Source organism: Hyperolius riggenbachi, chromosome 4 (assembly GCF_040937935.1).
Source record: "Hyperolius riggenbachi isolate aHypRig1 chromosome 4, aHypRig1.pri, whole genome shotgun sequence".
Taxonomy (NCBI): Eukaryota; Metazoa; Chordata; class Amphibia; order Anura; family Hyperoliidae; genus Hyperolius; species Hyperolius riggenbachi.
The window spans coordinates 476345166-476358203 of NC_090649.1; the positions used below are offsets into that span (position 1 = coordinate 476345166).

The window sequence follows — 13038 nt, forward strand, 5'->3', positions numbered from 1 at the left end:
TGTACCGTTATCGCTCATCCGACCGTCCATGATAACCTGTCATCTTGCAGCATGTCCGACCAATTTCGGCACCAAATTGGTCGCATTGTCGATCGAGCATGCATTTTGTGGTACCGATTTTCTTGTGATTCAATTATACTAATCGAATTGATGGTCGATCGGCCGCCAAGTTGCCTGATGTATGGCCACTGTCAGAGTGGTGGCGTTTTGGCCTTCCTCAGGGAGAGGCAGTGGATTGATTAAATTGCCTGAGCACATGCTCCTAATTTGGAGCACACAGTCAGTTGTTAGACAGTAGCGGTCATGAGGGGAGAGAGGAAGCAGTACACTGGTTGCCAACAGGCCGGGTAATGGGCAAACACTGCGTTCCCTCATCATAGCTTGCTTCATTTTCCACAAGGAAGGTTGTCACACAGTTACTGGACACGTCTATAAGCTACAAGATGGCTGACCGCTGCCTGCAGTATCAGGAGGACAGGATGCTGGCTGAAGCAAGTCTGCAGGAAGAGAAGCTGTTCCTATAGCTTGCTGATCTTTCATCCTTTGTTTCCCTGCAGGGCGGAGAAGTGCATGATGGGTCTGATCTGATTGGCCCTGCTGAGCCATTTGTTGATTTTCCCGACAGCCTATCAGATTGCAGCTCTGAAGGTGAGTAGTGATCGATTCTGTAAAAAGAGGTACATGACATTTTCATAGTTAAAAGGGAAAATTAGCTTTTCATGAGGAAAACCCAGCAATTTTAGTTGGGCTCTATATAGAATATCTGTAGTGAGAGGAATATGGAGGCTTTCATATTTATTTCCTTTTAAACAATACTAGTTGCCTGGCTGTCCTGATAATCTTTGATGCATCAGTAATGTCTGAATCGCATGCCTGAAACAAGCATGTTGCAAATCCAGTCAGACTTAAAGAGGAACTGTAACAAAATCTTAACATTTAAAACACATACAGATAAGAAGTACATTTCTCCCAGAGTAAAATGAGCCATAAATTACTTTTCTCCTATGTTGCTGTCACTTACAGTAGGTAGTAGAAATCTGATATTACCGACAGGTTTTGGATTAGCCCATATTCTCATAAGTGGGGTTTCTTTATTTTTAAAAGCGCTTAGTGAATGGCAGTTGCTCCGTCCAACTGCCAAAATAGTGTGCAGCGAGCAGGGAGGCTGGCCAGCATCACTATATTAATAATTTTCAGGTAATGTCTTTATCAAGAATAAAGGCCATGCTGAGAATCCCCCATGAAGAGATGGACTAGCCCAAAACCTGTCGTTCTGTCAGATTTCTACTACCTGCTGTAAGTGACAGCAACATAGGAGAAAAGTAATGTATGGCTCATTTTACTCTGGGAGAAATGTACTTCTTATATGTATGTGTTTTAAACTTAAGATTTTTGCGACAGTTCCTCTTAAAAGTGAATGACGCTCCATATTAACTGAAAAAGATTTAAACAAAGCATCCAATAAGAAATCCCTTATTTAGCTGACCTATCCTGTAGTTTTTACTGTCAGATTTAAGAGAAATGTGATATGAAAAAAGAAAATATTTCTGCTGGTTTCCATCTTTACTGTTTTCCTGTAATGCCCAAAGTGACATCACTTCACATCACCCCTCTTTTTTTTTTTACAGTTACAGTCACCTTTTAGGTTAGAAACGTGTTTACGTATGCCTGAACTGAGAGGGATATGGAGGCTGACGTCTTTATTCCCTCTTAAACAATGCTGATTGCCAGGCTGTCCTGCTGATCCTGTTCCTCTTATACTTTTAGCCATAAAAGCCACCCTGAACAAGCATGCAGATCAGATGTTTTTTGACTGAAGTCAGACTGGATTAGCTGCATGCTTGTTTCAGGTGTGTGATTCAGACACTACTGCAGCCAAATAGATCATCAGGGCTGCCAGGCAACTGGTATTGTTTAAAAGGAAATAAATATGGCAGCCTCCCTATCCCTCTCACTTCAGGTGTCCTTTAATTTATTTGAGCTTTAGTACCACTTGTATGGCTTAAGGTAGCCACACATCTCACAGAGGTGCCAAGCGTAGATCTGCATCCGTGCTGTGTTTTTGCTCCTGTTTAATGCCTGATGAAGCGGAATATTGCCTGCGAAACGCGTTGCAACCTGTTTTAGGAGTATGTGAATAAATTGTCTACAACCATGATCGACAGTACCGGTGTCTATTTTGGGTTGGCTGGTCCACCACCGCATCCCGAATTTTTTAACGTTTTTAGTGCTTTTTATCCTATTGGCGCCTCTGTACATCTCTACATACAAATGTGAATGTATGTGTGCATTTATACATTACCTTTCCTGTGTCGCGGTGCCTGTCCGTCTTCCGAATCCGCCACCGTTCCATCAGCCCTATTCACGCCGGCCGGCATGGCACAGGTGTGATGTCACATGCTATGTACCGATGACGTGTATAGGGCTAACTAAAGTGCGTTCGAGTTTGAAGACGAATGGGCACCGCGACACAGAACAGGTCATAGGACTGCAATTTGGTTGCTTTCGTCGCTCATTTCAATATCGCTCGACGTTACCGCGGTGCACTCAATCGATCACGACGGTCCAACATCTTGCAGCATGTCTGATCGACTTCCTGTACCCTAATCTGGTCACGTTGTCGGTCGGGCATGCACCTGGCGGCTCTCATTTTCATCCGATTCGATAATAATTATCGAGTCAGATAGTCGATCGGCCACCAAGTCGCTAGATGTACGTATGGGTAGTGTAATATCCTATCTCGAGCAGTCTCAATTTATCGAGCCACCAGAAATTCCGCAGTTGGCCTCTTGGGGGCAGTGTTGCTCCACCCTGCCTGCTTTTTCCTCTATCAGATGAGGCTGCCTTGATGCCTCGCTTAATGCATAAATATTTGGAATATAGTTTAGTGTCAGAATCTGGAAAACATCTGTGATTGAGAGATGCAAATTTGAGATGTTAACAGTATTCAGACCGGCCTTCAAAACACTTGAAAAATGAATACCTGTTTTTCCTCTCCCTGCGTTTCATTTTTATTTAATTTTTTTTATTTTTCCTTAAGTGACAGTGCCAATTAAGTGTTGTGGCACTCAGCAACAATGATTGCACATAATACAGCTGTCAGTGGTGACCCGCAATAATCTACCCAATCTGAATTAATCAGGCTCTAATTTTGCAGGGCAAATAAATGGCATTTTTACGAAGGATGGCAAGGTTGCTGTTTTGTGGTTGTACGTTTGGAAGATGCATACAGACCTGTACATGAATGCCTATTTATCATGTGTTTTGTTTATTTGTAATTGCTGCAGCTCCTAGTGGCTTTCCGTCATCTGTGTACGGCTCCTAATGTTTGTCACCTGACCTGTATGGGGTCACGTGACACGCCGGAAGCCGTGCATTGACACCGGAAAGTCACTAGGAGTTACCGGAAGGTTAGAAGACACCACCCGGAGGCTAGGTAAGTATTTTACTCTTCACTTTGTGCTTGTGCTAGGAAGTCGGGGAGCGTGCCGGGCCGTCATGCATGATGAAGTGCAACTTGGCTAGGATTTCGGGCTGAATAGCAAGTGACAAGGAGAGAACGAGGGACGAGAGGGCTTAAACAGCATCTGTATTGTTAAAATCGCACAAAAGTAAACCTACCAGTGTGTTAAGGGACATATCCTATTCCCCTCTGTCACAATTTCGACGCCCCCCGCTGCATTAAAAGTAATCAAAAACATTTTTAAAACGTTTGTTTATAAACAAACAAAATGGCCACCAAAACCAGAAGTAGGTTGATGTACAGTATGTCCACACATAGAAAATACATCCATACACAAGCGATCTCAAGAGATCATTTGTGTGTTTACCTTCCCCCTGCAGCTCTCATCCACTGAAGAGTGACAGGCTGATTGTTTCTTCCTGCAGACAGCTCTGCGGTGTCTGTAATTCCTCAGCATGTGACAGCCCAGGCAGCAAGCTCCTTTCACAGCCTAACAGGATGATTTATCCAGCTTGTAAAGTTCTCTTCTCTTAATGAGAGAGCAGAGAGGCTGCCTAATCTATTTAACACACACGGGAGTGTGCATAGAGGGGGCCTGGAGGGGGGGGGGGTGCATAACAGATCAACAACACTGAAGAGTTTGCAGTCTTCCAGACACAGGGCGACAAATCCGACAGGGGAAAGATAAGTTGATTTATTACAGAGACGGTGATAGTAGAAAGTGCTGCAGTAAGCCACAGCACATTAGAATAGGTTTAGGAACTTGTAGGATAGTAGAAACAAGGATTACATTTTTGTTAGTCTCTTTAAAGCGGTTTAACACCCAGCATTACAACTTTGCTTTAAAAGATTGCTTACAGCTTACAAACTATTATGCCAGATTTTTTTTTAAGCAGAACTTCACTGAATGGGTTAAACATGACATTTTAGTGTTGGATTTAACTAGGAATCCGCATCCATTCTTATCTTTAGTTACAAATGTATCTTTATTTGGAATACAAATAGACCTTTGAAAAGCCTGCCGGGGAAGCCCTCTTTGTTCTCTCAGAGCAGTGTTTGTTTATTACTTTGTAAATAGATACATTTGTAACTAAACCTAAGCACCGAGGAGAATTTCTAGCTAAATGCAGCACTAAAATGTCATGTTTCATCCATTCAGTGAATTTCTGCTAAAAAAAAAATCTGGCATAATCGTTTCTAAGCTGTAAGCAATCTTTTAAAGCAAAGTTGAAATGCTGGGTGTTAGACCACTTTAAGGAAGCCCAAGGTAAGGACGGTACCTGAGGCACTTCTTGTCTCAGGTACACTTTAACCACTTGAGCCCCAGAGGTTTATACCCTCCTAGTGATCAGGCCATTTTTTACAATTCGGCACTTCACAACCTTTACAGTTTATTGCTCGGTCATACAGAGTAACCAAGCAGCTCGGGGTGACCCAAACCACTAGGAATGTAAAGGGGGATAAAAGAGGCAGAAAAGCCCTCCTACTTACTCTGTCGTACTGGTCCAAGCCCTCTCCCATACAGCCATATCAATCCCTGCCATGTACTGATGAGGACCAACAGTCCGAAACAGGCTGTCTGCACGCGGGGTTGGTGTGGCTGTGTAATATATAAAGCTATAGGCTTGCTATACACCAGCGGTTCTGAATGCTTGCCTGGCTTACAGGGGCGGAAAGAGATAATTTGCATATTCGGTAGTGGTGCATTGTGGGTAACCACAAATGTTCACTTATAGCTGAATTATTGCAAATTTCCTTCTGTTTAAAGAAGGCAAATTTCACCAAGCATAGCTCGGTCATATAACTTAGCTCCCAAATGCACCTTACCTCTTTTTCTTCTCCCAAATAGAGCTTTATTTTTGTGCTATCTGATTTCTGATTTTATTTTTTTAATTAAAAACAAGCAATATTTTTATGTTCTTTTATCTCCCCCCCCCCCCCAAAAAAAAAAAAATTGACCCTACACTACGTTACATACAATGACTATGGTAGGGATTAGATTGTGAGCCCCTTTGAGGGACAAGATGTCAGCGCTATTTACTTTTTTATTATAAATAAAGAGAACTGCCTGCCAGGGCTGAACAGCCACTGCCAGGCTGATCGCTGCGGCTGTCTGTTTACAATGCCGGGAACGTGCACTCGAGCGTGCGCTCGTTCCCTGCAAATCTCCCCTCTCGCGAGATGACGCCATATGGCGGCGTAAAGGAACAACAGAGCCGCTCTTCCGCCGCCATATGGCGTTAGGCGGTCCTGAAGAGGTTAAGGCAAGGCAGGTAATTTTAGCCTTGGAGTGCGCCTGGTAAATTTGCAGCTGTCATGAGCCCTAATGCAACTAAAATAGAATCCCTTTATAGTAAGCTCCAAGGGACCAGGAAAGGTAGTTTACTATAGTAGACATTTACTATATCAGGACTGGGCACACAGTGTATATTTATACAGATGCATTTGCTGGGACCCGAGGACTGAGTTTACTATAGCCAGAGGTTTATTATATCAGCGTTTACTAGAACGAGATTCTACTGTAGCAGCTATGGCGGTGCATACAGGGTGATTTGGGCGCCGGAGTTTCACCATTATATAGCCTAACGGGTTTGCGGCGGTGTTTGGCGATTGCATACCCCACCTCTGGCCTTGGAGAGCGGGGACGCAGCGGCAAAGAGCGACTGGCTCCAAAAGTTTGGCTATGGCAGCCAGCTGCTTCCTATTGGTAATGAGTGCTCGGCTATAGTATACCTGAACACCGGGGTGTTAGTTAGCGTGCCGGGTGTAAACTGAATACAGAAGGAAAATTTAGTTGATTTGCTTTAAAGGATAACTGAAGTGACATGTGACATGATGAGATAGACATGTGTATGTACAGTGCCAAGCACACAAATAACTAGGCTGTGTTCCTTTTTTTCTTTCTATGCCTGAAAGCGTTAAATATCAGGAATATAAGTGTCCTGACTCAGATAGGAAGTGACTACAGTGTGACCCTCACTGATAAGAAATTCCCCTTTTTATCTCTTTCTTGCTCTCAGAAGCCATTTTCTGCTAGGAAAGTGTTTTATAGTTGGAATTTCTTATCAGTGAGGGTCACACTGTAGTCACTTCCTGTCTGAGTCAGGACTGAGTCAGCCACTTACATTCCTGATATTTAACTCTACCAGGCATAGAAAGAAAAAAAGGAACACAGCCTAGTTATTTGTGTGCTTGACACTGTACATACACATGTCTATCTCATCATGTCACATGTCACTTTGGGTATTATTTAAAGAGGAACTGTAGTGAAAATAACATAATGAATAAACATGCTTTTTTTTCTTTACAATGTTCATTTATAACGTCTTTAGTCAGTGTTTGCACATCTTTCCTCACCCTGAGTTATTTTCTGAAATTTATCACAGGTGGCCATGTCCATAATCCTGTCAGGTGCAGCTCTGCAGAATGTTTGTTTCTGAGAATTCCAAAGCCAGTGAAAAAAATACCTGGTCTCCCATAGTGCTCTGGGAAGAGAATCCCACGCATATCGGCCCACCCTCTTCAGTCTTCCAACAACCTGCGCCTGTTTGCACCGCACATATCTCACTCCCATGCACAAATGCAGGGCTTCACTAGGGCTGCTCCCACTCTCTGGAACTCGCTCCCACCAGCCATCAGTCTCTCCCCCGCCTTTAATATGTACAAATGAGCCCACAAGACTCACATTTTCAAGCTCACCTACCCCCTCCCACATCAGTACAATAATGCATTCTGCTGGGCATACTCTCAGCAGACGCACCTATTGTCTCCACCCCCACCCTTTATACTGTAAGTCTCTGGCAGGGCCCTCCCCCCTCGTGTTTCTGGCTTGATTATGCAATCTCACTGTCTGTCACCCCTCTTGTGGACTAGAACAGTCTCTGGGGGAGATTTATTAACACATTGACAGTTTTTTCTTCTTAATCTGTTGTAACGAGCAGGGAGAACAGTTCTGCATGATAAGAACCTTCTTAAATCCTAGGTAATAGTGGCAATTTAGCATGAATTTCTAGAGCTGCACTATAGTTAAGAAAAGTGCAAATCTATCCCTAAACTGGCGCAGGTTAAGAAGTGCTTGATAGCAGTTCTACAGATGTACATGATTGCAGAGTGCAGGCTAGACAGGATTGCAGAGTGCAGGCTAGACATGATTGCAGAGTGCAGGCTAGACATGATTGCAGAGTGCAGGCTAGACATGATTGCAGAGTGCAGGCTAGACATGATTGCAGAGTGCAGGCTAGACATGATTGCAGAGTGCAGGCTAGACATGATTGCAGAGTGCAGGCTAGACATGATTGCAGAGTGCAGGCTAGACATGATTGCAGAGTGCAGGCTAGACATGATTGCAGAGTGCAGGCTAGACATGATTGCAGAGTGCAGGCTAGACATGATTGCAGAGTGCAGGCTAGACATGATTGCAGAGTGCAGGCTAGACATGATTGCAGAGTGCAGGCTAGACATGATTGCAGAGTGCAGGCTAGACATGATTGCAGAGTGCAGGCTAGACATGATTGCAGAGTGCAGGCTAGACATGATTGCAGAGTGCAGGCTAGACATGATTGCAGAGTGCAGGCTAGACATGATTGCAGAGTGCAGGCTAGACATGATTGCAGAGTGCAGGCTAGACATGATTGCAGAGTGCAGGCTAGACATGATTGCAGAGTGCAGGCTAGACATGATTGCAGAGTGCAGGCTAGACATGATTGCAGAGTGCAGGCTAGACATGATTGCAGAGTGCAGGCTAGACATGATTGCAGAGTGCAGGCTAGACATGATTGCAGAGTGCAGGCTAGACATGATTGCAGAGTGCAGGCTAGACATGATTGCAGAGTGCAGGCTAGACATGATTGCAGAGTGCAGGCTAGACATGATTGCAGAGTGCAGGCTAGACATGATTGCAGAGTGCAGGCTAGACATGATTGCAGAGTGCAGGCTAGACATGATTGCAGAGTGCAGGCTAGACATGATTGCAGAGTGCAGGCTAGACATGATTGCAGAGTGCAGGCTAGACATGATTGCAGAGTGCAGGCTAGACATGATTGCAGAGTGCAGGCTAGACATGATTGCAGAGTGCAGGCTAGACATGATTGCAGAGTGCAGGCCAGACATGATTGCAGAGTGCAGGCCAGACATGATTGCAGAGTGCAGGCCAGACATGATTGCAGAGTGCAGGCCAGACATGATTGCAGAGTGCAGGCCAGACATGATTGCAGAGTGCAGGCCAGACATGATTGCAGAGTGCAGGCCAGACATGATTGCAGAGTGCAGGCCAGACATGATTGCAGAGTGCAGGCCAGACATGATTGCAGAGTGCAGGCCAGACATGATTGCAGAGTGCAGGCCAGACATGATTGCAGAGTGCAGGCCAGACATGATTGCAGAGTGCAGGCCAGACATGATTGCAGAGTGCAGGCCAGACATGATTGCAGAGTGCAGGCCAGACATGATTGCAGAGTGCAGGCCAGACATGATTGCAGAGTGCAGGCCAGACATGATTGCAGAGTGCAGGCCAGACATGATTGCAGAGTGCAGGCCAGACATGATTGCAGAGTGCAGGCCAGACATGATTGCAGAGTGCAGGCCAGACATGATTGCAGAGTGCAGGCCAGACATGATTGCAGAGTGCAGGCCAGACATGATTGCAGAGTGCAGGCCAGACATGATTGCAGAGTGCAGGCCAGACATGATTGCAGAGTGCAGGCCAGACATGATTGCAGAGTGCAGGCCAGACATGATTGCAGAGTGCAGGCCAGACATGATTGCAGAGTGCAGGCCAGACATGATTGCAGAGTGCAGGCCAGACATGATTGCAGAGTGCAGGCCAGACATGATTGCAGAGTGCAGGCCAGACATGATTGCAGAGTGCAGGCCAGACATGATTGCAGAGAGCAGGCCAGACATGATTGCAGAGTGCAGGCCAGACATGATTGCAGAGTGCAGGCCAGACATGATTGCAGAGTGCAGGCCAGACATGATTGCAGAGTGCAGGCCAGACATGATTGCAGAGTGCAGGCCAGACATGATTGCAGAGTGCAGGCCAGACATGATTGCAGAGTGCAGGCCAGACATGATTGCAGAGTGCAGGCCAGACATGATTGCAGAGTGCAGGCCAGACATGATTGCAGAGTGCAGGCCAGACATGATTGCAGAGTGCAGGCCAGACATGATTGCAGAGTGCAGGCCAGACATGATTGCAGAGTGCAGGCCAGACATGATTGCAGAGTGCAGGCCAGACATGATTGCAGAGTGCAGGCCAGACATGATTGCAGAGTGCAGGCCAGACATGATTGCAGAGTGCAGGCCAGACATGATTGCAGAGTGCAGGCCAGACATGATTGCAGAGTGCAGGCCAGACATGATTGCAGAGTGCAGGCCAGACATGATTGCAGAGTGCAGGCCAGACATGATTGCAGAGTGCAGGCCAGGCATGATTGCAGAGTGCAGGCTAGGCATGATTGCAGAGTGCAGGCTAGGCATGAGTGCAGGCTAGGCATGAGTGCAGGCTAGGCATGAGTGCAGGCTAGGCATGAGTGCAGGCTAGGCATGAGTGCAGGCTAGGCATGAGTGCAGGCTAGGCATGAGTGCAGGCTAGGCATGAGTGCAGGCTAGGCATGAGTGCAGGCTAGGCATGAGTGCAGGCTAGGCATGAGTGCAGGCTAGGCATGAGTGCAGGCTAGGCATGAGTGCAGGCTAGGCATGAGTGCAGGCTAGGCATGAGTGCAGGCTAGGCATGAGTGCAGTCTAGGCATGAGTGCAGTCTAGGCATGAGTGCAGTCTAGGCATGAGTGCAGTCTAGGCATGAGTGCAGTCTAGGCATGAGTGCAGTCTAGGCATGAGTGCAGTCTAGGCATGAGTGCAGTCTAGGCATGAGTGCAGTCTAGGCATGAGTGCAGTCTAGGCATGAGTGCAGTCTAGGCATGATTGCAGGCTAGGCATGATTGCAGAGTGCAGGCTAGGCATGATTGCAGAGTGCAGGCTAGGCATGATTTGTGATGTGCTCCTCCCGCCTGCTTAATTCCTCCTCAGAGCCTGCTGCTATCAATACAGCAGGTGTGTTGGTCACCTCAGCAACAGCAATTCCCCTCACACACTGCACTGTCTGAGAGACCTTCCTAGCTCCTCCTATTATACAACAGTTTTAGAATGAATCTGCACTAATGATTTCTTAGGATGTCTGAGACAGTTGTGCACCGATTTCTAAAAAACCTACCAATACTTTATCTCAGACACGGTTGATAAATCTGGCCCTCTATTTTTACCATTGACACTGAACTATTGTTACCAAAGACATTTGCATGATCTTGTTTTGTTGTGAGCTCCTTGTATGTCCCATCTTGTATGTTATACCATTTATCTATTGTGCTGCGCTGCGTAATATGCTGGCGCTTTATAAATACAATAAATAATAAATAATCAGATTTTTACTCCCCAAAGATGAGGATAAAAAGTCCCTGCGTCTTATACAGAGAATTCAGGGAACCCCCACCGATAAAACCGCCGACCTGCTGCCACCTGCATTGTCCCCCCATCTGTCCACAGTGTGTCCACTCCCCCCTCCGTTTGTCTGCTCCCTCCCCTTGTTTCCTGCTCCCCCTGTTAGTAGGAGTGTAGCGGCAGCTCTTACCTCATCCATGGCTCCCGCGGGGATCGCAGACCTTTTCTCTTCCGCACTTCCCCTCTAGTAACGGCTTTTGCTAATCGCGTCATCAGCAGAAGCCATCACTAGGGGGAGACAGGCAGGATAGGAGAGGTCCTGCGGGAGCTCCTGAATTAGGTAAGACACGCTGCCGCTATACTTCTACTAACAGGGGTGGGCAAGAGACACGTGGAGGGAACAGCCAAATGGAGGGGTAGGGATCGGTGACAGAGAGGAGGAGCGGACACACTGGGGACAGAAGGGGACACAGGAGGATGCATGGGGGGGGACAGGAGGTCACCAATTGGGGGAGAAAATCTACAAGAAGCTCCTGAAACATGGGCGCAACAGGTTTTTAAAATATATATATATACACATACATACATACATACATTTCTCCCCTGGTTTTTGCCCTCTAAACCTAGGTGCGTCTTATATTTCAGAGCATCTTATACGCCGGCAAATGCGGTAAATAAATAGTAATAGATCATGCTGTATAAACTCGCATATAAGCCGACCCGTGTATCAGCCGAGATGCCCACTTTTCACTCAGAAACCAGAAAAAAGTGATTGACTCACGTATAAGCCCCCTCCCCAGTATAGCCCCCGCCACAGTATCCTGATGTTCCCCCAGTACAAATCACCCCCCCTCCCCATAGACAGATGTGCCCCAGGATAATACAGCTGTGTCTCAAGAAGCCACTAGATAGCGTCATAGATATGAGACACAGCAATTGGCACACAGAAAGAATCCCCGATCATTGCACCGCTGACACATTGCTGGCACGCTCCGCTTCACAAGCCGGGGACACAGGTAGTCTTGAGCAGCGCACTCTCCACGCCATATTCCAGGGGATGGGGGACATGGACACAGCAGGGAGCCAGCTGGCATGAGCAGGATCACTAGTGCACGACCCTTACACTCCTCTGCCAGTAACAAAACCTGCTGCACCATCCGCTCTGCTCCACTGACTCGCATATAAGCCGAGGGGGTAACTTTTCAGCATATTTTTTTATGCTGAAAAACTAGGCTTATACGCGAGTATATACAGTAATTTATTTTTTGAAGTTAAATAGCTTTATTATTATTAATGATTTGCCAACTGGAGCCTGCAGTAAGCAGAGTGAATTTAGGTCTGTTCAGGGAATCTGCCTCTTTGTGTCTGAATAGGGGATGATCTATAGAATAATCCCATCATTTGCGATCCCAGAGTTCATCTTTAAACAGTCGGCCGTCTCCGCATCCCATTATCCGAGGACGGGAGGGGCGGTGCGGCAGTTAAGATGTACATCTCCAGTCTGGATGGGTCTCCGTTACTCCCGGCGCCTTTGCTCGCTCACCTGTAACAGTTCCTAATTGTTTGCGTCTCCTGCCTGTGCGCTGGAAGCGGTACAGGGGATCAGGCCGCCAGGAGCGGGCGCCAGAAGCGCGCTTATTCATGAGCACATCTGAAGAAGAGCCGAGCCGCTCTTCCCGTGTGAAAGGCTCCTCTGTAATCATGTAAGACGCCCGCGAGACGCTCGCTGCCGCTGACAGAGGTCGCCGCTGATGCATATTCATATCTGCGCTCTTAGCGTCGCCCGCGCTTGACGAGCCGTTACAGGGAGAATGTTCGGTTCATATTGTGACACCTTACATCAGATCTTTACCCCGCTGTGAATTTTTATCATTCTGCAATAAGATGTACCCCATTGACATCTTTTTACGCGACACCTTTTAAAATCATTCCTTACATATTAATGATGCCTGCAGCTTAAATGGATAGGATGGATCCGCGCGTACGCTGCCTATACCGCGATTTCTCTAAGCGGGCAGTCAGGATAATGAGATCATCTCTCTCGTACTTCTTCCTCCTGAAACCACAGAAGAGAATAAATCTACACAGTTGTGTGTAGTCAGGTATTAGTCGTGGAGAGAATCTGACGACAGAACAACAAA

The 13038-nt window shown here is 46.6% G+C and overlaps 1 protein-coding gene across 2 annotated transcripts in view; it reads left to right on the forward strand.

Moving 5' to 3' along the window:
• Positions 1-13038, forward strand: part of RPS6KC1 (ribosomal protein S6 kinase C1) — a 224987-nt gene that overhangs the window by 48067 nt on the left and 163882 nt on the right. For both annotated transcript variants that reach the window (XM_068232950.1, XM_068232949.1), the window contains exon 5: positions 558-648. In XM_068232950.1, the coding sequence (XP_068089051.1) occupies positions 558-648 (91 nt within the window). The remainder of the gene's footprint in view (positions 1-557; positions 649-13038) is intronic.